The following is a 24,245-nucleotide window of genomic DNA, read 5'->3' on the forward strand; positions in this document are numbered from 1 at the left end:
CACGAGTGCCCGCTCTTCCCACACTCTCCACCAGGAGATTTATCCGTGCTTGGTCGGCCACATGCCTCACTTTCCCAGGTTCTAGTTGATTGTGCTTTCAGCTTGGTGTGATGCAGCCCCTGGTGAATGGGAGAGCCAGGACTGGAGAGCTGGCAGGGAAGTTGGCTCCTGGTTCTCCTCCTCGGTGGAGAATGAGAGAAATGGGAGGAACAGAGAAATCTACCGGATACCAGCAAGGCTGGATGGGCGTATGCAGTGAGGAGCTGGGGCCTGTGTGTGTGTGTGTGTGTGTGTGTGTGTGTGTGTGGATGGAAGCCATTCCAGGCAGAAGGAACCTCAGGCACATGGGAAAGAGGGGAAGGGAGTGCTGGGAAGTTGGGGTGGGGTGGGGTGGGGAACTGGGGACCTTGAGTGCTCAGCTTGGCAGTTGGAAGCAGGGCAGCAACCTGGCCAGGTTTGATTCCCGCTGCCTCTGAGAGTGGCCGTATCCCCCTCACCTGGCATTTAAGGCTCCCCTAATTTGCTTTCCTCTCCCTATGTTTCCCAGGGACCCCCTTTGCCTGTCTCAGTCACCTCCACTCTTGCACACCCATTCTAATCCTATCTTTCAACACTGCACCAGGCCCCCTCTAATAGCAAGCCTTCCCAGATTGCTCCAGTTAGCCTTGATTTCTCCTTTCCCATACGCTCACCCTTGACTTCAGACCTGACTTTCAATCGTACCTCAGTTCCTCCGCCCATAGATATTTCTTCTCCCAGTGCCCGTAGGAGGGCTAACCCTAACACGTGGATGGCAGTGATGGACTCCCCGAGACACGCCAGCTTTAGAGTCATGATGGGGGAGGGGGAAAGTAGGCAGAGACACAGGAGTTATTTGGAGCCTTTAGGTCACAGGCAGCATTGTCAGACACTGTACTTATGTTTTCACATTTCTCCATTTTGCAGATGAGGAAACTGAGGCTCGGAGAGGTTCTGTGGCAGTAAGTGGTAGCACTGTGAGTTGAACCCAGGCTCTAACTGCACAGCCCATTCTCTTAACCGCTGGTCCGCCTGTCTCAGGCTGTCACCCGCCTAGAGGTTGGCTGGGCTGAGCCCGAGGCAGGACCTATTTGCTGCCTCGGGCCCAGGAAATGGACTTCAAGGTGGAGGGTGATGCCATCTCACTCAACTGGTAGCTCCTGACCCCAGGGGGAATCTGGGGGCAGAGCAGCATCCCCAAGTGCCATTATCCTCCAGGAAGTAAAGCAAGGTATTTCCCTGTGGGGCCAGCTGGCTGGGATGTGGAAGGGAGGGGTGGGCACCAAAAGCTTCTCCACTCAGAGCTTCTCCAGTGATAGGTCAGTGCAATGATCAAGGGCAGGTGTGTATGTCTGAAGCAACAGCCCACCTGGGAACCTCCGTACTGGTCACACCCGGGGCCTCTTCGAAGCCTGACGGCAAACTCTGAGGGGCAGCAAGTAGACCCAGTGCCCATCGACGGAGGGAACTTGGGCTCTGGGAGGGCGGCTGTGTCCCAGGAGGAGCCCAGCCCAGGGGCTAGATCAGAGGGGCCCTGGCCGCTGCCCCGAGAGGCTGCGCAGGTCTCTGTGAACCTGCGCTCTGCACTGTGGGAGAGTTGAGAAGCTTTGGAGGAGTGGGTACCAAGCTCAGGAGGAGCCAGGAGTTCACCACAAATTGTGGGTGTCAGTATTCAGTACCAGCCTTGGTGACTCAATAGGGGTTCCAGCTTGGGGGGTAGAATAGGGGTTCTTGGTGTGTGTGTGTGTGTGTGTGTGTGTGTGTGTCTTTTGTGTAAATGCTTCCTTGGTTAGATGGGGTTTACACAAAGGGAGGGAGGTGTGTGCCTGGAAGGCTGCAGTCGGGTGGGAATAAGCATCACCCAGTGTGCCCTGGAAAGTAAATGCCCAGAGAGGGCACAGCTGGCAAGCGGCAGAGCGGCTGGTGCTTTATGACTGTGATGGCTGGGAGGGCTTGCTAAGCACTTTCCCCGAAGTCACTGGGACCTTAAGCTCTTGGTTCAATTAAATGGGTTAATATGCTTTGTCTGATTCTGATGAGTAATAATAATGTAATGTGATAATGGCAGTAATGGTGCTATTAGCTGTGGTTATCGCGCGTGCCGCACTGTTCCAGGCACGGAGGGGAGTGCAGCGCACATTCTCACACACTCAGGCCTCATTTTCCACTCATAAAACCCCACTCTTCAAAGCTTTTCCAGCCCAACTCCCTATATCCATTTTCAGGACAAATTACCGACACTTAAAAAAATTGGTCCATTTTGCATGGAAGCCAAGTCCAAATTACTGTTACTTTCCCCTTTGTGTTTTGAAATTTTCAGAAGGGTAGGGGTGGGCCGCTGATGGGGACACGGGATGGAGGGTGGAGGAAGAAGGGGGAAGAGGAGAAAAGTGTATGAACAGAGAAGAAAAGAACACGCCTTCCTGTTTCAGTAAAAATGCATTTCTGGAATGATGTTTTCGTTTATTCAGGCAGAAAAATTAGAAATGGTGTGCTTATTAAGCACTAAGTAAGGCTAAGTAAGCATGACTATTTTTAGTAGTGTAGTAAAACCTTGGTGATTTGGACCTCTTTAATGACTATTCCATGATCATGCTGGCTGGCAGGCACACACTGTGTGTGTGTGTGTGTGTGTGTGTGTGTGTGTGTGTGTGTGTGTGTGTGTAAGGTGGGGGTGTGTGTGCAAAGATGTTGCTGAGTTGCAGGATGGGGGAGTACAGTGAGGAAAGAGGAGAGAAATGGGCTCCCAGCTTATGACAACTGTTTTAAACTCCGAGCCTTCTTTGCTTAGCAATAGAAGATCATTACAAATTACTCTTTGAATATTCCTCTGGCACCTATTAATTTGACATCTGTTTAAAGGAGAATGTATTTGAAAACAAAAATTCCATTTCTGTAAAAATCTGTAAGCGTTTACACCTGTCACATTGCCCTCTCCCCAAACGAGGCTGAATCCCGAGAGTTGATACATCATCCCAGGAACGTGATGACCTGATGACCAACACCTCTGGGGCGAGGAAGGGACTTTGGGCAGCAGCCCCCTGCCTGTCCTACAGATCACACAGGTCTTTGTATTTTTAAAATAATAGTGTTTCATTTCATCATTATAAAAGTAATATGTGATCAGTGCAAAAAAACTTGGAAAAGACAAATGAAATAAAACCTATTTCCCACCACAAAGATAGCTGGTGTTAACACTTTGTGCACATCCAGAAATTTCTCTGTGCATAGATAAGAACAAAAACGTTACTGCGCTTATATACTGTGTTGCAGCCTGCCTTGTTTGGTTTTTAGGCAGAGGTGGTCGGGGTGGGGGGCGGGGGGAAGGCATTGGCAAACCTATTATTTAATTTTATGCTAAACGTAGAGAAAAGTCATCCACCCCAGTTACTCTCTCTTGCCCACACTGTGCTCAGTAGGGGAAGTGTCCTTGATGAGGTCCCGCTGCACCCTGAACAGAGGGATGGAGAATGAGGAGAGGGCCACGTGCAGGTCAGCTGTCACGGGTCCTGCCAAGGGCTGCCAGCGAGGGCTGCAAGGAAAGGCTTTCCGACAGCACAGACCAGCTCCGATGGACGCAGCCTCGGGCACTCTGGCACCAGCTTCTGGGTGCCTCTCCATCCGGTAAGGGCATAAACACTGATAGGCTTTAAAAAAGGAAAAATACACGCAAGGTGAAATGTGCCACTTTAACCTTTTTAAAGCGCCCTGAAAAGTATACAGTTCAGTGACATTCAATAGATGGTTGTGCAACCATCACCACCATCCAGCTCCGGAACTTTGTTTCACCCCCAAACGCAGCTCTGTACACATTAAACAGCAACCCCACTCCCCCGACTCCCTGCCGCTGGCACCCACAATCCTGTTTCTGTCTGTCTGAATTTTCCTACTCTAGGTCCCTTATATAAGTGAATCACAATAGCTGGCCTTTTGTGACAGGCTTCTTTCACTTATGATGTTTTCAAGGCTCATCCATGTTGTAGCATGTACTAAAATTCCCTTCCGTTTTAAGGCTAAATAGTATTCCACTGTATGTATCTACACATTTTGTTAATTCACCTGTTGGACACTTGGGTTGCTCCTACCTTTGGCTGTTGTGAATCATGCTGCTGTGAACGTGGTGTACACATATCTGTTTGAGCCCCTGCTTTTGTTTCTTTTGGGTCTATATCCAGAAGTGGATTTCTGGGTCACATAGCAATTCTATGTTTAATTTGTTAGGAATCGCCATACTGTTTCCCACAGCAGCTGCACCATTTTACATTCCTACCAGCAATGCACAAAAGTCCCAGTTTCTCCACATCCTTGCCAACACTAGTTATTTTCTGGGACTTTTTTGTGTTGTGTTGTGTTTGTTTGTTTGTTTGTTTGTTTTGGTAACAGTCATCCTAATGGATATGTAATGTATCTCACTGTGGTTTTGCTTTGCATTTTCCTAATGATTAGTGATGTTGAACATCTTTTCATGTTTTTATTGGCTATTTGTGTATCTTCTTTGGAGAAATGTATATTCAAGTCATTTGCCCATTTTTGAATTGGGTTGTTTGTTTTTTTCGTGTTCAGATATTAGTAAACTTAAAAAAAAATCCCTACATAAGGATATATTTTTATTGATTTTATAGAGAGGAAGGGAGTGAGAGAGAGAGGGAAATCGCCTGCACCCCGACCAGGGACTGAAGCTGCAACCTAGGTATGTGCCCTGACTGGGAATCAAACCCCAAACCCTCTGGGTGCACAGAGTACCCTCCAAGCAACTGAGCCGCCAGGCCAGGGCCAGATACACTTTCAAAGGCAGTGCCAAGAGCTGGCTGTGCTGAGAGGGAGGAGTGAGTGAGTGGAGGAAGGAAAATGCAAGTGAGAGGAGAGAAAGGAATGGAAAGAGAGAGCCAAGATATATTTTGTGGAGTGAGGGGGAAGGGGAGACAGCCCCTTTATTCAATACTTCATTCAGCAAATATTTATGTATTAAATATATTTTTATTGATTTCAGAGAGGAAGGGAGAGGGAGAGAGAGAGACAAACATCAATGATGAGAAAGAATCAGTGATCGGCTGCCTCCTGCACGCCCCACACTGGGGGATCAAGCCTGCAACCCAGGCATGTGCCCTGACTGGGAATCGAACCATGAGCTTCTGGGTTATACGTTGATGCTCAACCACTGAGCCACACCAGCCGGGCCAGCAAATACTTATTGAGCACCAACTGTGTGCAGACACTTCTTTAAGTGTCGCTGTCTGCAACTGTCTCTACATCCCGGCTCATTGTGACTGCAGCAACCCTGCCCCATGCCAGTGCCCTGCCACAGGCTCTGCGGGCAGGCAGGCGGGCTTGATCCGAGCCCCTAAAGCTGCCTTTGGGCAGGATGCCTGACGTTCCTGAGCCTTAGCTTCCTCATCTATAAAATGAGGCTCACAAGAGAAATTAAACAGGTAAATGCACAACAGGGGATGGTGCAGAGTGAGACATACGACCGCGTGACTGGGACAGCCGGAGCAGCCCTCCTCTTCCCTGCGGCCATCCTGCCCTGGGCCCACCCCACTCCAAGTGCAGCTTCCAGCTCCCTGACCTGCTCCTCTGCAGCGTCCTCATCCACAGGATCGCAGCCCCTCCAACCTGGCTAGGCTCTGGCGACTGTGCTGGGTGCCCTCCAGCCACTTGATAGTGGGCAACACCTGCTCTGGACCACACCAGCCAACCGGGAGACCGGTCCAGGGCCCTGCAAAGTCAACACAGGTTTGTGAAACCTGGGGTTCCCTTAGTGAGAGGGCCAAGAGGCAGGCTGGCAAGGGCGGGAGGAAGCCTGGGAGGGCTTCCAAAGGGAGGCAGACTGGAAGCACCCATCTAGGAAATGAGAAGCTTGTCAGAGCGAAGGAGATGGGAGTTCGGATTTAATGGTCGTCATTCCAGGGCCCTTCATGTTCCACTCCCATTCTGCTGCCCGCCCCCTCAGGGCTTCCTCAGACCCTGTTGTCACCCATGCCCCCTGCGGCTCTCTCTCAGCCAGTGGAGTGAGCTCCATGAAGGCACGTCTCAAGGCCCGGTGCCTTTTTGTTCTCTCTCCCAGAGCCCAGCTGTGCCCAGCCTGTTGACATGAATTATAATTATTCATTCCCCCTCCCCCCCCACCCCCACCCCGCCCACCACCCCGCACTAACGTGATTCTCTCCAGGAGGGTGTGTAGTACAGCGGATGGGAGCACGGTCAGGTCCTGACTCCCACATTTTTTATTTTATTTTATTTTGCCAGGTGGCAGAATGTTATGGTTTTATCCACACAAACACAATGGGCACACAATCTGTGTGTGCATTTTCTTCCCTGCGCAGCCTGGGGTTGGGCTTGGGCACTGACGGCCAGCCGGGCTGCTCCCCACAGTGGCGTTGCGGTTCTTTGAGGGAAGCTGGGAGCAGTCTCAGCCCAGTGGGAGTTGGTGCACATCAGCAGCACTTCAAGCTCCTGATGCTGCGGACTAGGAACTTCCGAAAGCCACGGGGCAGCATGTGCTTCGTGTTCTTGTTGCTCCCATAATCAGCGCTGGGCATGGAGATCTGGCCCTTGAATCTTTTGTGCACTGTTGTCAATGCCTCTGGGTTTCCACCCGTTAGGCTTAATTATGACATATCGGTGTGACTGGTGCCGGATGGACTTCCTGGTCCTCTTTTTGATGATCTTGGGTTTCACAAGGGTCTGAGAGTAGCCATTCTAATGGGTGTGTAGTGTATCTCACTGTGGTTTTGTTGATGATCTTAGGTTCCACAAGGGCGCTGAGTAGGAGATGGCTGCCACCTCTGAGGCAGCACGGAGGAAGAGTGACTCTCCCAAATTAGCTGTGCTCTCAGAGCCTCCCTTTTTCCCGGTGTAAGAGTAACAATCCCCTCCCTCCTGTGAGGAGAAAAGGCTGTAATTCTTCTAAAGTGCTAGTATGAGGCTTGGGGCTCGCTTAGTAAAGGCCTGATGTTAGCTATTGATGAAATGATTAACACAAAAAGAAGTGTCCAGGCATCTTCATCCCATGTTGCCGGGAGCCCTTGCAGAGTACTGACTGCTCACCTGCCTGTCCCCAGACCCAGCGCACAGCAGGGACTGGGCCCCATTCCTCTGGGTCTCCCAGGCTGGGTGACTGAGGCCAAGTCTAGGACGGTTCCAGGAGTTGGATGGAGGGAAGGTGGGGTGGGGAAGTCAGCAGGACTGGCAATTATGACTCACATTCATGACTCCCAGAAAAGCTGGAGGGAAAATGAAGTTGGACCCCAAATAATATTTAGTAACAACAACACCGCCATCAATAATAACCATTTATTGAGCACTTACAATACCAGCACCCCAATTAACACTATGTGCATTATCTCTTTAATCCTTTAAACAACTGTGTGAAGTGACTGTTGTTATTCCCTTTTATGGAAGAGGAAACAGAGGCTCAGAGATCTTAATTAAGTCTCTTGCCCAAGGCAACTCAGAGGTGGATCCAGAACTCAAACCCTCGCTCTTAAGAGGTTCCTATGGATATCAGAGCCAAGTGACTGGCCCAGGAAATGGGGAGGTCAAGGGGCATGAAGCCACCCTGATTCTCATTTCCCTGACTGGCCCTTTAGGGACTGAGGCCCTGCTGCCTATCTCAGGGGAAGCTGAAGGGCATCACAGAGCCCCCTCCAGGGCCTGGGCTCCCTGGGCAATGCCCCCTCCACGGCGGATCTTCTAGCTGTGACTTCCACTTGGATGCTGGGGCCATAAATCCAGGGGAGGTAACTCAGTACCTCTCCCTCAATGGCCAGGCTCTTGGGGGTTGCACACAGTGGCCAATCCCATTTTCCTCTGGTGTCCCACAGTGCCTGCAGACAGTGCTGGGTACCAGCCTCTTGCCCTTCTACCCCTAATTCCTGTCCCCCCTAAACCTGCAGCAGCCCTTTGGGGGTCACTTTGTCAGGACCAGGTAACAACAAATCTGCTCTTCTATATCCTGGGGCTAGTCCTGTGTTGCCAGCTGAAATTGTGATCTCTTCAAGGTCATTCCCCTCCCCCGCCCCCTTCCCCAGCCCATGTTGCCCATGTGCTTGGCATGGGGCAGCCCAGTGCAGAGAATGGGCGTTACCCAGGTTTGAATCCACTTTGTCACTTCCGACTGTGTTAACTTGGGCAAGTGACCTGACTTCTTTAAGCCTTGGGGCCTCATCAGGGAAAGGGGATAATGAAAACCCTTGTTTATAGGGTTGTTGTGCAGGTAAAGGGGCTCATCGATGAGGAGTGCACCCTTAGCACAGGACCCTGGGCCCCAAACCGGCTCAATAAACGATAGCATTTGCTTCTGAAGACAGAACTTCCCCCCTAGAACAGCCTTCCATGATCACCCTGTTTAAAGCAGGACTCTCATTTTTTCTTACAGCACTTTTTCTTCAAAAGCACTCAGCCCCGTTTGTAATTATACACGTTTGTTTACTTGTCCCTGAGAGCAGGGACCGTGTCTGTTTTCCACTGCTCAACCGTTAGCACCAAGGGCAGAAACATAGTAAATGCTGGCCGAATGAATGACACCCCCTCCCTGCTCTTCTTCAGCCAGAGCAGGAGCAGGACTTTCCGCCTTTTCTCAGAGGATTTGGTTTTCAGAGCGCTATATATTCCTCAACCCCTCCTCCAGAGACGATCTTGCAGCTGGTGCAGCTGGAAAGGGCTGGATACTCTCTGCTGTACCCGCCGCATAACAGCTGGGTCAGAATAGCTAGTGGAGCCTGAGGCTGGGTCTTATACTCACCATGTTGGCCATGGTCCTTGATGAATGGTGGGGTCATTGTGGGTTGCTTCTAACCTCCCACCCACCTGCAGCTGTTTGGCTTGTGGCCCCACAGACACTCTGAGTCTCCACCGGAGCCCCGCTTTGGCCCCTCTCTCACCTGGAGCTGGGCCTGACTTTCAGAAGAAGGTTTTCTGCTTCCCACTTCCCTCCAGTCACACCTCCTACTAGGTCTCCTTTGCCTTCTGCCTTCAACTGAGACCAGGGTCCCTTGGCCTTGGCAGATGTGTGAGGCTGGGGAAGGCACTCTGAGTCCAGATGTGATTGTGTTTATGTTTCCAGGGAGTGAGGGGTCAGAGCTCTGGACTGGAGCCCTTGGGGGAGGGGTGGTCTAGCTCCACCCCCCTGCCCCAGCCTTCCCTCCCCCCACCTCCCTCCTTCAGTCTGTGTATTTGTCCCTGTCCCTTTTAGAACCCCACACTCCAAATCCTACAGCATCAGGCTGGGCCATCTTCTGGGAAGGACCCTTCCTCACACCTCATCTGAAGGTGAGAAGACCAGCGGCAGGATGCCTGGCTTTGGAATCTAAAGACTACTGTCTCTGTGTGACCTTGGCCCAATTACATCATGTGGTGGGGCCTCGGTTGCGTCCTCTGTACAATAGGGACAACACAGTGTTGACCTGGTTTGAGAATGTGTGCACAGGGCTCTGCAGCTATAGCTCATGACTAAGCCCATGGATGTGCCCCATTCCCAGCTAGGGCTTGCCTGGGTCCAGCTCCAGGGCAGTGCCGATCCCTGTCTCAAGGTGATTCTAAAGCAGAATTACCAACCCTTCCTTCCTCCCCGCTGCAGCTACAAACATTCTGTATCGCCATTAGACGCGACGGACTTAAGGAAAGCAGAATTTCACAGGCAGTTTACAGGCTGGTCTTGCTCAGCAGTTTGCAAACGTGGGGAAAGGTGGAGGCAGCCGGGAGCCTCCAACAGGTTGGGATGGAAGGGAAGTGAGAAGTGAGTTCTGTGTGACGGCAAGCCACATGCCCCTGGGTGGGATTGGAGGACAGGGAGAAAAGAGGGGAGCCCTGACTAGACCCTGGTAGACCCAGCACCCTCCTGGAATGGCTAGGGCAGGGCTCCAAAGTGGGGATACCGGGCCCACAGGAGAAAAGGCAACCCTAGAACTAAAGAGGCTCTCAGCGGTCCCATCCCAACGCCCTGGGCAGACAGGGATGGCGCAAACCCCGAGAGCCTGCCGAGAGCCTGCAGAGTCGGGCGCCGGGTGTTGAGGGGGGCGGGGAGGAAGCTCCGGTTAGGGCAGCCCGTGCGCGCTACGCCTAGGCTGAGCAGCCCAGATGGTGAGCGCCCCAAGCAGAGATTGGGAGCCGAGAACGCCCGGCAGCGCCCTCACAGGAGCCGGCAGGAAGGTCGGGAATGGTGGTGGGGAAGTGGGGGAATGGGCCCTGGCGGGGTCTGCCTCTGCTCTTCCCTCCTGCCCTCAGGCCCTCGGTGGCGAGGTTCCCTTTCTACCCGCCTCCCTCCTCAGCCGAATGAAGCAGTCAGGGCTCCGCAGCGGTTAGCACGCTCGTACTATGGTTTTAATAGACGTACATGGACAAGTCGATATAGACAGATTTATAATTCTATACAGTCAGTCCGACATACACAGGGACGCTGTAAACAGGGGCGCGGGCCGGAGAGCGGGTGTGCAAAGTGGGCGCGGCGAGAGGCCGTGGCCAGGCCCGGAGCTCCCCGGCTCGGCTCGATTCTTCTTGCACCGCAGCTCTGCGCCGGGACCAGGGGGTCACCTCCTAGCCCGGAGCGGAGCAGAGGACCTGGGCCTGCGGGGAAGCTGGGGTGCTCAGAGACGAGCCCAGCCCATCCTCGCGCCGCATCTGCGGCTCCGTAGCCTTTAAATAGTTTTCCCGGGCGCCAGGCCGGCGAGGGCCCCGGGGGCGCGCCGGGGCCGGGTGCGGCTCCTCAGCGAGTCCCTGGTTCCAGGCTAGACACCGTCACCCCCGGCCCAACGCCCGCTCCAACTCGGATCCGGATCGAGCTAAGGTTCGCTCGGCCGGGCCCAGCTCGGAGGGGGCGTCTTGGTTCGCTGGGGCCGAGGCCAGGCTCCCGCGCGCGTCCAGTTCACAGGCGCGGCGGCGGCGCGGTCCGGGTCGGCGCGGCGGGAACACGGGCAACGAGGGCGTCCTCCCGGTGCCGCCGGGCCTGGCCGCCCGCCGAGGCCCGAGAAAGCGCGCACACACCGCCCGCGCCATCCCGAGGGAAATTGCAACTCATCCGTTTTTTTCGCGGCACTTCGCTCCGACGTCTTTTTGTTTTGTCTGGTTTTGGAGGGCAGAGTGGGGTCCGGAAAAGCAAACACAAAACCAACCCGGAGGGGGGTGGGGGAGGAGGGGCTGCGCGGGCACGAGGCCGGGCGCAGAGAGCGAGGCCCCGCGCGCGTCCCCCGCCCCCGCCCGCCCCGTGCGGCCCTCGTGGCCGGCCGGGCGGTCAGCTGTTGTACTGGCAGGCGTTGAGGCCGGAGGCCGGGCCCTGCAGGCCACCGTAGCCGAACGACGAGTGCTGCTTGGACTTGAGCCGCAGGCTGGCTAGGCTCGAGTTGCACGTGTCCCGGTAGACGCTGTAGGGCGAGGCGGGGGTGCCGTAAGGGCAGGCGCCCGGGGACATGGCCGAGTTAAGCGAGGAGCCGGTGAGGTTGTTGATGTTGTTGAGGCCGGAGTTGGGCATGCCGGGCACGGCGCCCGGGCCCATGCTCGACGGCATGGTCATGGAGGAGATGGAGCTGGGCGCCGAGAACATGGACTGCGACGACAGCGGGCTCATGGAGTTGAAGAAGGTGAAGCTCTTGGTGGAGAGCGGGGCTGGCGCCAGGCTCTTGGCGGCCCAGTTGTTGTAGGAGTAGCCGGCGGCATACACGTCCTCGTAGGGCTGCACCAAGCCGCTGAACTGCGGCACGTAGCCGCCCTTGCACAGGTCCAGCTGCTGGTTGCGCTCGCGCTTCCGCCACTTGGCTCGCCGGTTCTTGAACCAGACCTGGGGGAAGGGGGCAGGACAGGGTCAGGGCTGCCGAGGGCGGGACCACCCCCTCCTTCCCGGCCGTCGCTTCGCCGCTTTCTCTCCCCCGAATTTCGCTTCGCTTCTTCGATATTTCCTGCCTTTTCTCCATAATGGCCGCTTTCCTGTCCCCAGAAAAAATTAGTCTTTTCCTTTTTCTCATCTTTATCCTCTTTCCCAAATTAAATCCGTTTTCTCCTTCTAATATACAGATCTTCTGTTTTAACAAATATTCGTTCCCCCCCCCCTCCTTTCTCAACCAGGCTATCGTCTGCTTTCTTCCCCAAACGGATCCCTATTCTTTCTCCTAGACAGCCCGTCGTTTTTCTTCTCCCTTGAATACAAAAAGTATTTTTCTTACCTGAAACTTAGAATATTCCTCCTCCCCCCATTCTTCAATCTGTCTTTCATTCCTCATATAGTTTGTTTCCATCTTTTTTTGGCAATATTTGATACTCTCATTTCTGTCCCAAACGTTTATTTTCGTTTGGTCCACGCTACTCTCTGAACAACTCTCTTCTCTTTCAAACAGTCCATTTTCTTTGTTGTCCCCCATTTTGACCCTTTTGATTCCTCCAAATAGTTTTTTCCTTTCCAAATATCTGACCTTCACTTTCTCTTAATAGTTGATTATTTTCTCAAATCCTTGATCTTTTGCTTCTCCCTTAAATATTTAATTTCTTCTCTGCCGCCTAAGTATATGCCAAATACGTTTCTCTACAAATGTTTAATTTCCTTTCACTTCACACTAGTTTCTCTAACCTCCCCTCCACTCTCTCCCACAGAAGTTAGTAAGAACCTCTTCTTCTCCCCCCACTCCTGGTCCTTTCGGATCCTCACCTATCTTCCCTCTGCCCTCCCTTCCCTCCCACAGCCCGGAGCTGAGTTTCCCCAGCTCCTTGCTAGACCCTGTCTCTCAGCCTTCTCCCGGCTCCAGCACTGACACGGCCTGATTCCACCCCCCAGCCCACCATAAACCCTGGGCAGGATTAGTGAGTTCAGGATTACTGAGTGCTGTCTGCACTCCTGTCCCACCGGGCCGGCGCCCTGGCTAGGGAGGAGTGAGGGCTGGGGTTATAGCAAGAGTCCAGGTGGGACTTTGGTCTGGCTAGGGACGTGCTCCCAATATGATTAAATATTTGCGCACCAAAGAAGAAATGATTCTCTGGCTGCACTGGCAGGAAAGCCTTGCTTTTACTGGGAACAAAACGGTGAGGAGAAGGGTGCCGTCTGGTCTTGGTCAGAAACCTTATATCTCCAAAGGGACTCGACCTGATGGTCACTCATCCACCAGAGCTGCTCCCCCCTCCCCCGCCCAACCCCCCTGACCCCAACCCTACAGGAAAGGGAATTAGGGAAAGGGCCCAGATACTGACTGGTTGGATAGCTGGGGAGGAGTCAGGTGGAGAATTTCAGAAATTTTGGAGAAGCCGGTGAGAATGGGTCCACCATCCCAGGAATTTTTGGGACCCGGAGTTTAGGCACCTTTTGGGCCTCTCGCAGGCCACCAGGAAGGACCCGCCTTTCCCTTTCGTTTTCCCGGGAAGGCGCCGGCCACTCTGAGGTCCCCGGCGGCGGGGGAACCCTCTGCGCTGTCTAGGGTGGTCCCACCCGAGTGGGCCCTGGGCCCTCCAGGGCGTGGAGAGTTTCCTGGGGCCACATGTCTTTGGACTGGGCTGCAGTCGAGCCCGAGGGTCAGGTAGGATGCGGGTCAGAGGGATCGAAGGCCCGGACCGCGGAGGGTGCTAGCGGCCAAGGGGCTTGGCGGCGGCTGGGCAGGCTGGGCTTCGGGTGGAATCTGCTGTGGTGGAGAGAGGGAGCAGGTCTGAGTGGTGGGAAAGTGAAAGTCTGAGCGCGCGTCTGAGCTTTGGAGGGCTGCGGCGGAGGCCGCCTGCGTGCGCCCTGACTCACCCTCACGCGCGGCTCCGTGAGGTTGGTCCACACGGCGATCTCCTCCCGCATGCTCATGTCGGGGTAGCGGTTCCTCTGGAACGTGGCCTCCAGCTCCTGCAGCTGCTGGCTCGTGAAGTGCGTGCGTTGCCGCCGCTGCTTCTTTTTCTTAGCGGGGTCCTCCGCGCCTCCGCAGCCCGCGCCGCCCGCGCCGCCGTCCTCCGGCCCCTTGGGCTCCCCGCTGCGCTCCTTCTCTGAAGCGGGCAGGACGGGACGCCCCGTCACCTCGGGCCTGTGCCCTTCTGTACCCGTCCCGGCTCCACCGAAGAACCCGCCATCGGCGCTGGCGGCCCTCCCTCCCGCCAGGGGCCCTGCTGTCGTCCCCCTTTGGGAAGAGCCCGCCGGCGCCTGGTCGTCAGTAGTCGTCCCCGGTCTGGGTGCGTGGAGCAGAGGAGCCGAGCCGCGGGCCTAGGCTCCTGGCAGGGCAGGGCCCGCTCTCCTAGCCTGGTTTAGGCTTGAGCCCAGCTGCTAATGTCAGCGGCCATTGTACGACTTTCAAGAGTCTGTCTAAATTTGAGGGAGGTCTCTGCTTTTCTGAGCTAGGATCACATTATTCTAGCCTGAAGCTAGCCGGTCCGTGGAGCAGGAGCGAGGTGGTATGGCCTGCAACCCTCCACTTTCTTCTCCCCAGGGCTGCCTGGGAGCCCCTCCGGGCAGACACAGTCTTGCTCTCGGCCTCAGCTCCAGGCCTCAAGTCCCGAGGCCCAGCCGCAGCCCAGACTGACGGACTGTCTAGGTGACCTGGAGCTCTAGCCTCTCTCCCTTGCAGCTACAAAACACACGCAGTCATAGAAACACTGAAGCATAAAAAAAGAACTTAGAAGCAAAACACAGAAGCCCAAAAAAGTTCACAGCTCAAAGCCTACAAGCACAGAAAGGGTCAGAAACTCTTAAAAATAGTCAGGTAGGAACACAGAGCAGATGTAAAGTAAGAAGCCACAATCACACCCCTAACTGAATGCAGTGCTGTGCCTGTATAAACTCCAGGAGACACAGGCACTCACTTCTCTGGGGTTTAAAAATCAATGTACTGTTGTAGATAGCTTTTTAACCCTTCTCAGTAATGTCCGTCCGAGGTGATTTTTAAATCCCAGGGAAATACAACACTATATAGTTAGATAACTTAAATCCCCCAAATAACACTCCTGTAAATAGATTTTAAAAAACTACCCGAGAAACGCGCCATTTTGGACTGACTTTTAAAAATCTCCCGAAGAATAATGTTGCATGTAGATATTTTAAATTCCAGAGAAATATACCTACTATAGTACTTCTTTCTGTATCAGAAAACAGAGTTAAAATTTAAATTTATGCTCATAGATTTGGTTTTAAAAAGCAACCTATAACGACATATTTCTCTGGGTCTTAAAAATAAAAGCCAAGCAAAGGCCATGCTTAAAACTTTTGAAAACAAAAGTACAGTCCAGCGTTGACTTTTTTTTTTAACCAAGCAAACAGAACCTCTCAGAAAGTCACTTAGGGATGCAAAACAGAAATAAATAGAGATTAAAAACGCGCAGAGAAACCCTCGGCGAAGGATTAAAAAATGAACGCAGAAGAGGACCGACCCCCCTGGCCGGGGAGTGGGGAGCTCGCCAACGCCGCCCCGTTGGGATGGCGAGTGTGGGAGCTGATTGCGGACCCAGGAGGTCGGGCCAGGACCAGGACCAGGACCAGGACGGGGTCGGCCGGCCGCGCCACTGCTCGGCCCGGGAGGAAAGGCTTGAGGTGGAAGAGTGCGGCAGCGCCGAGAGAGACGCGGCCCGAGCGGAGTCCAAGCCCTGGCCAGGCGGCCAAGCGGGCTCCCCGCTCCCGTGGCGCGCGTGGGGCCGGGACCCCAAGTTCAGGGGGTCTTGCCTGGAGTCCGGCCGCATCCCTTGGACCGCTCTCCCTCGCTGTCCTCCGTCTGTTCTCCTTTTCCTTGAGGTTGTCTCCACCTCGACCCCAGTTTGCTTTTCTTTTATCGCCCCCCTTCTCTTTGGGATCTCCTTCTCAATCTGTCACCCACTGTCGGCGTGTCTGTCCCCTTCTCGGTCTCTCTGGATACCTTCCTCTCACCACCCTCCTCGATCTGCTCCTTTCATTTGGCCGATTGGCCCCATGGCACCCGATTGCGAAAACCTAACTTTCCCCCGTTCTAGTCACTCCTTATCAAGAGGGGCAGTCCGCGCCTCGGGTTGTAGGTTCGTGCATCTGCCGGTCTCAGGGCGCGTGGGGACCTCGTGGAAATGCCTCCGGGGAGCACTAAGTGTCCGCTTCCTAAAGCGTGCAAATTTCCGCGTTCACGGTCAAATGGAGAATGGGAAACGGACAGGTCCCGAAGCGAGGCGCGGAGGCCAGGCCCTGCTCCCGGCTCCGTGCGCGGGGCAGGCTCCGCGTGCGCCTCGCGGGGAGCCGAGCTTACCTGGCAGCTCCGTGTCCGACGACTCGCTGGCGGAGTTCTCGAGCGGCTCCCGAGGGTCCGCGGCGCGGGCCAAGTGGAAGGCGGGCCCCATGTCGTGCGGCGGTGGCTGCGGCGGCCGGAGCCCCTCCGGCAGCCGCTCCAGGCTCATGCCCCCCTTGAAGGCGTCCATGGAGGCGGGGACCGTGGCGGACGCTCCAGGGGCCGGGGCAGGGCGCGCCCGGCCGCCCTGGCTGCGACCTGCGGGGACAAGAGCGCAGTGCCTAAGCGGCCGCCCCCCGGGGCTGCCCGCGCCCGCAATATCGCCGCGCCTGCCCCATGGACCGCCTGGGGCTGCGGGGCCAGGCGGGCGGCAGCAGCAGCGGTTTCTCGCGACCGGGCGCCCGGCTTCGCGCTCCGCTCCCGCCGCTCGGGCCTCAGCCGCCCGCCCGGCCCCGGCTAGGGCTCCCGATCCCGGGCCGGTTTCTAAGGCTCCGGACGGCGCCGGCAGAATCTGTCTTAAAGCGACAGTGCGCACCGCCAGGTTCCAGCAGTCCCTGCGCCAGGGGTGGTGGGTGGGGTGGGCCCGGGTGGGAGGGGGCTGGGGAGGAGGGAGCGAGCGAGCGAGGGAGCTGGGGAGCGCGGGCGGAATCCAGCCCCGAGCCGCCCGCGCTGCCGGCGCGCCCTCTCTGCCGCCCTCCCTCCCTCCCGGCCTCGCCCGCGCCCTCCTCCTCCCAGGCACCTTCCCGCCGCCTCCCGCCCCTCCCCCCACCCCCCGCGGCCTCACCGGGCCTCTCCCTCCTTCCCCGGTGACACACCGAGTTCTCCCTGGGCCGCACAAAAGAAACGCGTCTGGCCTGCAAGTCCCGCGCGGCTTGTGCCCACCTCGATCCCCAAATGACTTGTTTCGCTCAGAACCAACTGCTGTCTGGGCCCAGAGGTCCCCAGCCCCTGGGCGAGAACAGCTCAGGATGAGTGACTGTTCACCGAGCAGGAGCGCACCGAGCGGGCGCCTCCGAGCCAGCCAGGGCAGGGGCAGAGCCCAGGGTCGGTCCGTCAGCTCCCAGCAGCGTCCTCGTCGAGGGGCCGCCGGCCCCTCCTTCCTCGGCCTCTTCTCCCGGGACCTGCGCCCAGACTGAGTGACAGCAGCCTGTGCTCTAATGGGCCCCCGGATGCTGCCTCCTAATTAGCTTGGACCCTCTCCCCCAAGGCTGCTTCTTAGGCCCCCGCCTCTGCACCGCAGTCAATTTTCCGGGATTGGGAGAGAACTGATGGCTTCTAATCAGACGAAACGTTTCTGTTGGCTCCAGTCCGCTGGCGAGTGCAGCGGGAGACCCCAAGAGCCCCGCCAGGCCCCACGGCCTCTTCTATAGGGCTGGCTCCCCTTGTTTTGCACCTTTAACCATCCGGCCAAATCCACTTGGCAGCCACAGGGTGGGTCTCTGCCCCCTTCAGGGCAGGTTTGTAGCCGCCTGGGGCCTCCACTTGGGATTCCCAGAGCTGCAGGCACAGGCCTGGCAGGCCAGGTGACTGCCGTTTCCCAACGCTGGGCCTGCAGCCCAGGAAGCCCGCAGTGGAGCCTCTCTCCTGGGCACAGGCAAAGACACTCCCCTCCCCACCCCTACGAACGACCCCCTCCTTGAGTCCTACTTCAGTGAAGTTTGTTGAAGGATTTTGCTCAGCAATTGTTAACTGGTCTGGAGACCTCCGAGTCTTGAGTAAATAGGTGACAGCTGGGGTGATAGGGTGGGGCCCTGACCTGTTTTTCTGGACGAAGCTGGACCCCAGGCTGCCCTCTGCTTCTTACCTGCCGAGGGCAGGACAGTGGCCTGGGGGAGAAGCACTGCCCTACTTTCCAGGCCCAGAGCCTCCCCCAGGGCCGAGTGCATCCTCATCTCCTCCTCTGCTTGGGACTGAACATGGAGGTTGTCCGTGTCTGGGGTGCTCTGCAAGCACTGCCTTGAGCCCTCACCCTGGCTCCCCATCAGAGAGTTGCCCCAGGCTGAGCTCCTTGGTGAGGATTGCAGGGGCAGGTATAGTGTGGAACCAGGCCTGCCTCTCACTCCCTCAGCCTCACCCCAAGGCCCGCAGCTCTGGGCCCTGGGGAGAAGGCACAGTTCCTTAGGGCCTGTTCCACTCTCACTGGATGCCCCTCAACACAGGGGGCAGGGCCTGAGGCTGAGGCCAGATGCATCTAGGAGTTGGGGTTGGGGAGTCCAGATATTCCCGCTCTTTTCTTCCAAAGGGATGTTTCTCTAAGTTGAGACTCCCAGGGTGAAAACAGTCTTGGGGTGTGTGTGCACGTGTGTGGGGGGGACGGCCTAGGAGGGAGACATGGTGAGGTATGGTTGCTCAGCATTTGCTGCATTTGCCATCAGCCCCGTCTTTTATCACAGTTCTTGGCTGAGTCTCCTTTCAAGGAGGTATCCAGATGCTATAGCATGCCAGAAGTGCCCCTTCACCTACCACCTTGTAGTTGCTTTTACCCTGACAGGACAACGTGCCACCCTGCATGCCTGGGTACAGACAGGGCATGGGAGCGTGCATGCACACATACATACTGCATACCCACACAGGTGTGCTGTGTACACACACAGACACACATACTCGCTGCATCCACACACAGGAGTCACATATGGGTACACACAGCCAGGCCTCTGACTCCCAGAACGCTGCTGATGTTTGGCACAAAATCTGACTAGGAGGGGAAAGGAGGTGTGTTCTAAGCATGCCCAGTGTCAGGCCAAGGTGTGAAGCACGGTGCCTATCTGGGTGGGAACATGGAATGAATGGTCTGCCGATGGTTATCCAGGGCTGAGGGTCACAGTCCTCCCGCTTCCCAGAGGGTCAGAAGAGTCAGGCCTTCCATGGATAAGAACTGTGTTGTGACTCTGCAGCTTTAGCTATTGAGTCTGAAGGGCTTGCCTCTCTCCGTTGATGGATTTAATGTAGTTATTGTTCACCTGTAGTTATTGTGCCCCTCTGGACCCAAGCCTCTGGCAGAGCTCTAGGCAGTCACAATACTCCCTATATTTGGAAATATTAACGCCTGCTTTGTGGATGGAAAGGCCCTCAGACTATTGTGGGTGATGCTCCCTATCTCCAGGGCTCTGAGCCCCAGAGAGGGGCTGAGACTATTGGGGGCTGCCCTGGAGAATCTATTCCGCTGGGCCCAGGCAGCGCTGAGTAAGGAGGGGCCCCTGGCCTGATCCTGGGTGTTGACTGGAGAAGGGACCTGGGCGCTCTCTCTCTTTTTCTCCAGCCACACCCTCTGCTGGCCACTATCCCAGGCAGGGCAGGGGCTTCTTGCACTCTCACAGGTACCTCACAGGCGGAACAGGCCAGGAGGCAGCTCTCTCTCAGGAGGAAGTGTAGTGGCCCAGTGGCCCGGCTTTGGCTTTGCCGTGTGCCTTGGATAAGGTCTGACCCGCACTGTACCTCAGTTCCCACGTCTGACATGGGACACAGCACCGCCTGCTGCTGCTTCAGCCTTCAGCCCACTTGACAATGGGGCATGAGAAAAGGAAGGAGGGGGGCTTAGTGGAGTAGGAACCATGTGCCCGATTCTTCCTCCCTCCAGGCCACACAGAGCTAGCAATGATTTTGAGACTTTCAGCGACTTTCAGGGGGCTTAGAGTCCTGGCTGGGCTGAGCAGAGAGCAGTCTGGGCTGCTGTGGGGGTTGAAGTAGTCCCTCCAAGGACTCTGCCTGAGACTGGGCTCACTCAAAACAACTCTGCACCCAACAATGGTTTAGTTATTTTATTTGGGAAGGGTGGTTGGAGGGTCCTCATGGGGGGCATCCTTCCACCTACTTACGGGGGGGGGGGGGGGAACCCTGCCCTAATCTTCAAATAAGAATCAAGAGATTTTAGGAAAAGGGGAGGAATGTGCCATGGCTTGCCCCCAGGGCCATCCATGACTCTCTGGGACATTCCAGCCCTAAGCCTCTTAGGCCGTGGAGAAGTTCAAACTAGAAAACCCAGTTTGGGGAGTGCAGCCGGGACCACCTACTGCCTTCCGCCTGGTCTAAGACCCCCTCCCCAATAAAAGCTTTTATTTCTTTGAATGCAAGTAATTACTGGGTGAAGGGAAAAGGGGTACTCAGGTAGGCAATGGGAACAATCTCACTGGATTCTTTAGGCTTCAGAGGACCGACCACAGCCCGAAGCTTCCTGTCAATCGGGGCTCCCCAGCCTGCCCTGGTGGGGAGAGAGCTGGGTGTGTTCAGGCAGGATGGCTAGGTGGGGTGGCTGATGGGACCGTGGAACTCAGAACGCTCTGGCAGCAGCTGGTAAGAGCCCATGGATCGCCCTGCTCACCCCAGTGCACTGCTCGCTATCTGATTCCCAAGAGCGGCTGAGCCAAGCGGAAGAGAAGGCTAGGAAACTGGCAGTGGCTGGTCACACAACTGGGGTCAGCTTTTGCAGTATCACAGTCTCCTCTCCCCAGCAGCCAATTTGCTGAGAGAAGGGCACTCTGAGCCTGGCTCGAAGGTCAGCAAATGCTGCCTCTGTGTCCTAAGAGTCCAGGCAGCCTGGTCGCCATGTCCCAGTCCACTTCTTTTCCTTTTCCCAGTAGCGATCAGGAGCCCCAAAGCAGTCTGAAGGAAGGGCAGGAGGCCAGCAAGTCCCTCCTGAGCCGCCGCCCCGCCGCTGCCTGTAGCTTTTGCCATTACCGGGAGACCCTACCCTCCACCAAGTGGACAGCAGCCTGGGGTTGCTCTCCTCTGACCCTGGCTGGCAGACCACTGGGATGCCAAGAGAACACCGAGCCTCAGTTTCTTAGGAAAGTGAATTTAAATCTTTTTGAATTAAGGGAATCTCTAAAATAGGAAAACCTCGGAGCCAGGATTCCAGCCTGGGGTTCCGATTTCTGCGATGCCGACCTCGGTGCCCTCGCTTTCCCGCCGCTGAATCCGCGCAGATTCAGGAGGCCGGTCAGTTTCAGAGCTCCAGACCCGGGTCTAGAGAAGCGCCGCGTGGTGGGGAGCCCCGCGCCAACAACTACACCCGAGGAAGCCGCGGGGATGTCTGTATCGGAGTTTGCGATGAGCATTTGGGGTTTCTCTTAGGGTAAGGAAAAGCCCGGCCCGCGCCAGCGAGGCGGCCGCGGGGCTGGGGTGCGCCCTGCGCTGCGCGGGACGTCGGGTCCTCGGCGCACAGCGCCGGGGCTGCGGGCCGGGCCCACGGCTGTGGCTTTTCCGTGGCGTAGCTGTCCCAACGAACAAGCGTACGAATGAAGCGGTTTCGTTTAGGAAAAATACCCTCTTGACGCGAAGCTAAGGCCGAAGTCCCCTGGAGGGCCGAGGGGCCCTCGCTTCGGCTAGTGCCGCGCCCCCATTCCCGGGAGCAGCGGGAGCGGCGGGAGCTGCGGGCGGCCCTCGCTGCCTTTCCCACAGAGGTCCCGGAGGCCGGCACCACGAGGGGCGCGTTCAGGCTCTGCCCTGCGCAGGGCTGGGGCCCGCGCCTTCGAATCTGCTGCCCTCTTGGGGTGCCCGGGGCCGAGGCGGGGGGCAGGCCCACCAGCTAGGTGAGGCAGCATGGGCGCCGGCCGCCGTGACCGCCGCTGGGCGCAGAGAGGGGCTCCTCGCGCTGCCTCGATGGCGCCCGGCCTTCCGCGCAACGCGCTCAGTCCCTCGCCACTGGCAGGACCCCACGAATGCCCTGGGCAAACAGCGCTGAACCCGGCCACCACCCCCTGCGCCCCAGCACCGCGGAGACCCATGCCCCTCGCCCAGCGACTCTTACCCCACCCGGGCTGCGCGGTGCGGCCCGTCGGCTACGCGCTCTCTCGCCGCCACTCCGGCCGGGGCTTAGGTTTCGACTGTGGCCGGGGCCGCGCTCCAGCTGCGTCTCCAGCTCCGCGCAGTTTCGCCCCCGCTTGTTCGCTACATCCCAGCGCGCACGGTCCGGGCTGCCGCGGCCGGCCCGCTCCTCCCGCCACCGCCGCCCGTCGCCCGCGGGGAAGGCGGGGACAGGGCTGGGGAGGCGGGAAGAGGGGAGGGGAAGCGGGGCGCTAGCCCGGACTAACGGGGAGGGGGCAGCGCGCAGTCCCGCAGGCTAGGGGTCCAGGCCTCCCTCGGGGCGCAGGCGGGGGTCCACGGGGCTGGCGGCCAGGGCCTGAGGCCGGGGAGAGTGCCCCGGACTTCGCGCTCGGAGGAGGGGCCCGGCCGCATGCGGATGGAGCCGAGGCGGGTGCAAGTTCTCTCCTTTGGGCTCAGTTTCCCACCTGGCGCCCGAGGGTCCCAGTCGGAGTCTGGTCAGAATTTCCTTGGGTCCTGCCAGGTGGCAGTCAAGCCCCCCGTTCTGCGATTAGGCCTTTCCCCCTTTCTGCTCAGCCTGCGGGAGGGAGCTGGACTTGCATGTTGGCAGAAAGAGTCCGTGGAGCAGAGCCTGGCAGCCAGGGAGGTTTGAGGACAGACCCTAGGGTGTGTGTGTGTGTGTGTGTGTGTGTGTGTGTGTGTGTGTGTGAGATTGGGGAGGGGCCACCACCCGACCTTTCCCGCTTGGAGGAACCCCCCTCCCCCCAATCCTCCTCCCAGGGGTGGGCTGATGAGGAAAGGGGAGACCATTCCACAAGGACAAATGCCTCTATGACCCCTTGTCCAGCGCCCCACCTGTACACCCTCCTGCGGTCGCCCTTCTGGCCTGGGCACAGGGGAGGACATGGTCAACCTGGCTCCATTGGCCTGTCCCTGACTGGGGGCCATTGGAAGACTGGGGGCCATTGGCAGGTCCGAGGGGGACTGGGTTCCACCTGCAGGCGACTGTTCTCTAGTGTTGTCCACGGCAGGAAGCCTGGGCAGGAAGCCTTTGTGGGGAAATCAAGTGGCAGGCAGAACAGGCTCTTGCTTCCCCAAAGCGCCCAGGCTGAGCCTGCCGCTCCTGGTGCAATGCGATGGGACTCCAGTCTGGTGGGTGGGTCCGTCAGGGTCCAGCCTCAGTGTCAGGAACTGGCACTGCCCACGGACAGCCCGACAGCCGGACAGCTGGACAGCCGCAGGGCTCTGGGGCTGCGGCTCCGGCCCAAGGTGCCAGGAGATGGCAGTGCGATGGCCAGGCATCAATGTTTCATGAGGTGCCTCGCTGGCGGCGCCTCCCTGCCTGTTTCTCCTGACAGCTGCCGCGGAGCTAGACGGCAGGCTCCCTCACAGCCCAGGGCCACCTGGCCAAAAACACGGAGAAACCCCTCCGAACCTGGAACCTCCTCCAAACACCCAGATTCGGAAGTTGGCCTGATCCAAGCCTGTAGAGGCTGCAGTGCTCAGGCCCTGAGGGGTAGCCTCTGCACCCTGTCCTGATATTGGGGGATTCCACAACTTCCCCTCTGCCCTCCACAGAGGAACACCTTCTGGCGGGTGTATGTGGCTCGGTGCACACAGGATCAAAAGGGTTAAGAACCAAGTCCTTGAGGCCTGCCATTTCAGAGCTGGCAAAAAATGCAGGCTTGGACCCTGTGCTTCAGGAATTCTATCCTCTGCTTCTCCCGCTGCCACAAGCTCTGTTTTATGTGTGAAACTGGTTTGTTGGTTGGTCTGGCCCCGAGCGCTGCTAAACTGAGAAGCTTCTGACCTTGTCTCAGGCAGCCTTCCCTCCCCACCCCAGGTGCCCAGGCCTCTTCCCGCATAAAAGCAACTGCTCGGACCTTACTATATGTGCAGGGGTGGCTTTCACTCTGGCGTCTGCATTAGGAAATTGCACCGTCCTATCCCTGAACACCAGCAATTTCCCGGGTTTTGTTCCCGAGGGTGACTGGTCATGTGCCTGTGATTCCTGACATGTGCTTATTCCCAGGCAGAGCCCTTGGTACCACAGAGCTGCCTCTGAGACCCGGTTGACAGAGTTAGAATCTGGTCTGTGTCTTTTACTAGCTGTGTGGCCTTGGGTAGATCACATGAGCTCTCCCAGCCTCAGCTTCCCTGCCTGGGAAATGGGAAAATAGTAAGAGTTTGTAAGCATTGGGAAAGCTATGAGATGTTGGAGGTGAGGGGTGTGGCCCGGTGTGGGGGTGGGCCGCTGGGCTGAATGTTCATGGTGATACCTGCCAGGCTGCTTTGTTCTTTAAAACAATTTGCTCTCAGTTTTGTTTCCTGCTTTCTCCAGGG

The 24,245-nt window shown here is 57.0% G+C and overlaps 1 protein-coding gene across 2 annotated transcripts; it reads right to left on the reverse strand.

The window, feature by feature from the left end:
• Positions 1–10,326: 10,326 nt before the first annotated feature.
• On the reverse strand, positions 10,327–21,947 carry PITX1 (paired like homeodomain 1). 2 transcript variants are annotated; one of them, XM_028148215.2, is made up of 4 exons: positions 21,889–21,947; positions 16,164–16,400; positions 13,721–13,953; positions 10,327–11,788 (listed from the first exon to the last, which is right to left on the reverse strand). In XM_028148215.2, the coding sequence occupies exons 2-4, from the start codon at positions 16,330–16,332 to the stop codon at positions 11,246–11,248; spliced, it is 945 nt and encodes a 314-aa protein (XP_028004016.1). In that variant the 5' UTR covers positions 16,333–16,400; positions 21,889–21,947; the 3' UTR covers positions 10,327–11,245. The 2 variants fall into 2 exon arrangements, with proteins under 2 accessions (XP_028004016.1, XP_054572972.1); XM_054716997.1 differs by lacking the exon at positions 21,889–21,947 and having other exon boundaries at positions 16,164–16,753.
• Positions 21,948–24,245: the final 2,298 nt, after the last annotated feature.

This window comes from Eptesicus fuscus, chromosome 6, assembly GCF_027574615.1.
Source record: "Eptesicus fuscus isolate TK198812 chromosome 6, DD_ASM_mEF_20220401, whole genome shotgun sequence".
Lineage (NCBI taxonomy): Eukaryota > Metazoa > Chordata > Mammalia > Chiroptera > Vespertilionidae > Eptesicus > Eptesicus fuscus.